The 1,965-nt window shown below is 42.3% G+C and overlaps 1 protein-coding gene across 1 annotated transcript in view; it reads right to left on the bottom strand.

Moving 5' to 3' along the window:
• Window positions 1-252: 252 nt before the first annotated feature.
• Window positions 253-1,965, bottom strand: part of znf423 (zinc finger protein 423) — a 129,544-nt gene continuing 127,831 nt past the window's right edge. Inside the window, exon 5 of the mRNA XM_083763184.1 lies at window positions 253-940. Within this exon, the coding sequence (XP_083619310.1) occupies window positions 911-940 (30 nt within the window). The 3' untranslated portion in view covers window positions 253-910. The remainder of the gene's footprint in view (window positions 941-1,965) is intronic.

Here is a 1,965-nt window from a genome sequence, read left to right as displayed (position 1 = left end):
ATATATATAACAATCATGAAAAGGAAAAGTTGCAGCAGAGGGGGTGCAAAAAAAAAACCAACAACTCAAGGGATATTTCATCTGGCAAACAAACGATCACGACACGGCACGAGTACCTACTTACGGCGAGAAATAAAAAAGGTACAAAAAAATAAAATTAAGATAGAAAATACCGCGCAATATGGCAACCCCCCCCCCCACCTCCCCCCCCCCCCCCCCCCCCCCCCACCACCCAAAAAACCCCCCCCAAAATAAAACAAAGACGAACAAAACGAACAAGGGAAAATAAATGTGCACCTAGGGGAAGTAGAATACAATGAGCAAAACCGAGGGAGACGAAGGAAGTGAAGCATGTTCCTACATTATAAAAAAAAAGAAAAAAAAAAGAAATCAATAAAAATAAAAATAAGGGTATTTCAATTTTCTGTCATTTTTATTTCATTTTATAAAAAAAAAACGAAACGAACACGTGACGTGGGGGTATTTGTCGGGTGGAACGAGGAGGAAAGGGGCAGGAGAAGTGGACGAGGTGGGGCGCTTTGGGGGGGGGGGGGGGGGGGGGGGGCAAGTCGACGGGGACAATAAAAAATACTGCACGTACAATACCTTCTTCCTCTCTCTTCCTTCCTTCCCTTCATCTCTCTTCTTTCCCCCCCCCCCCCTTACAGTTTCTCTCCTCCCGTTATTTTATTTTTTTTATTTTTTTTAATAGCACATCCCATTAATATTCCTTTTTCCGTCCCGCTGATCCTAATAGCCGCGCCCGGTGGCGCGATCGTTAAGAGTTTTTTTTTTACATGTGAGTAGCAAATGACACTTTGATTGGCTGCGATGTCGAGATAGGGGTCCCCCGCCGTCCTCTGGGTCGGGGGGCCCGGGCTGAGCCCAGGATGTCCTGCCGGGGCCCGTCTCACTGCGCGTGCTGACTCAGTGTGTGGTTCTGGAGAGAGAGAGAGAGAGGGAGAGGGAGAGAGAGGGAGGGAGAGGGAGAGAGAAGGAGAGAAAGTGTATGTGAGAACACATGATGGGAGAAATAATGGGCTACGTGCGCACACAGCTTTCTGCTGGCCCCCACACGGCAGAACAGAAGCCAGAGCAGAAACACACACACACTATGAAGATCCTCGGTGTTAATTACATTCTGAACGCGTGCAAAAGTGTAGCCAAGCGGACCCTTAACTGGTCCATTTGTACGTCTTCTGTGATACGAACTGTATGAATATGACACTGAGGGGTGTCTTTCTGTGTGTGTGTAGGCCTCCCGCTGTATAGCAGACCCTTTTCTATTTAGCACACTGTTAGTAAGGGAGAAGAGGACAACAACAAAAAAGTGAAAGTAAAGGACAAGTTAACTATTTGAGATATTGTAACGTGAGGTAAGTATTAAGTAACGCTGACTATTTGAGATATTGTAACGTGAGGTAAGTATTAAGTAATGCTGACTATTTGAGATATCGTAACGTGAGGTAAGTATTAAGTAATGCTGACTATTTGAGATATTGCAACGTGAGGTAAGTATTAAGTAATGCTGACTATTTGAGATATCGTAACGTGAGGTAAGTATTAAGTAATGCTGACTATTTGAGATATTGTAACGTGAGGTAAGTATTAAGTAACGCTGACTATTTGAGATATTGTAACGTGAGGTAAGTATTAAGTAATGCTGACTATTTGAGATATTGTAACGTGAGGTAAGTATTAAGTAATGCTGACTATTTGAGATATTGTAACGTGAGGTAAGTATTAAGTAATGCTGACTATTTTAGAAATTGTAACGTGAGGTAAGTATTAAGTAACGCTGACTATTTTAGATATTGTAACGTGAGGTAAGTATTAAGTAATGCTGACTATTTTAGATATTGTAACGTGAGGTTAAGTATTAAGTAACGCTGACTATTTGGGTTATTTGTAACGTGAGGTAAGTATTAAGTAACGCTGACTATTTGAGATATTGTAACGTGAGGT

The sequence above is a fragment of the Protomyctophum parallelum genome, assembly GCF_964188405.1.
Source record: "Protomyctophum parallelum genome assembly, chromosome: 4".
Taxonomy (NCBI): Eukaryota; Metazoa; Chordata; class Actinopteri; order Myctophiformes; family Myctophidae; genus Protomyctophum; species Protomyctophum parallelum.
Note: the sequence above shows the minus strand (reverse complement) of the source record. Positions and strands in the feature narration are given on the sequence as shown.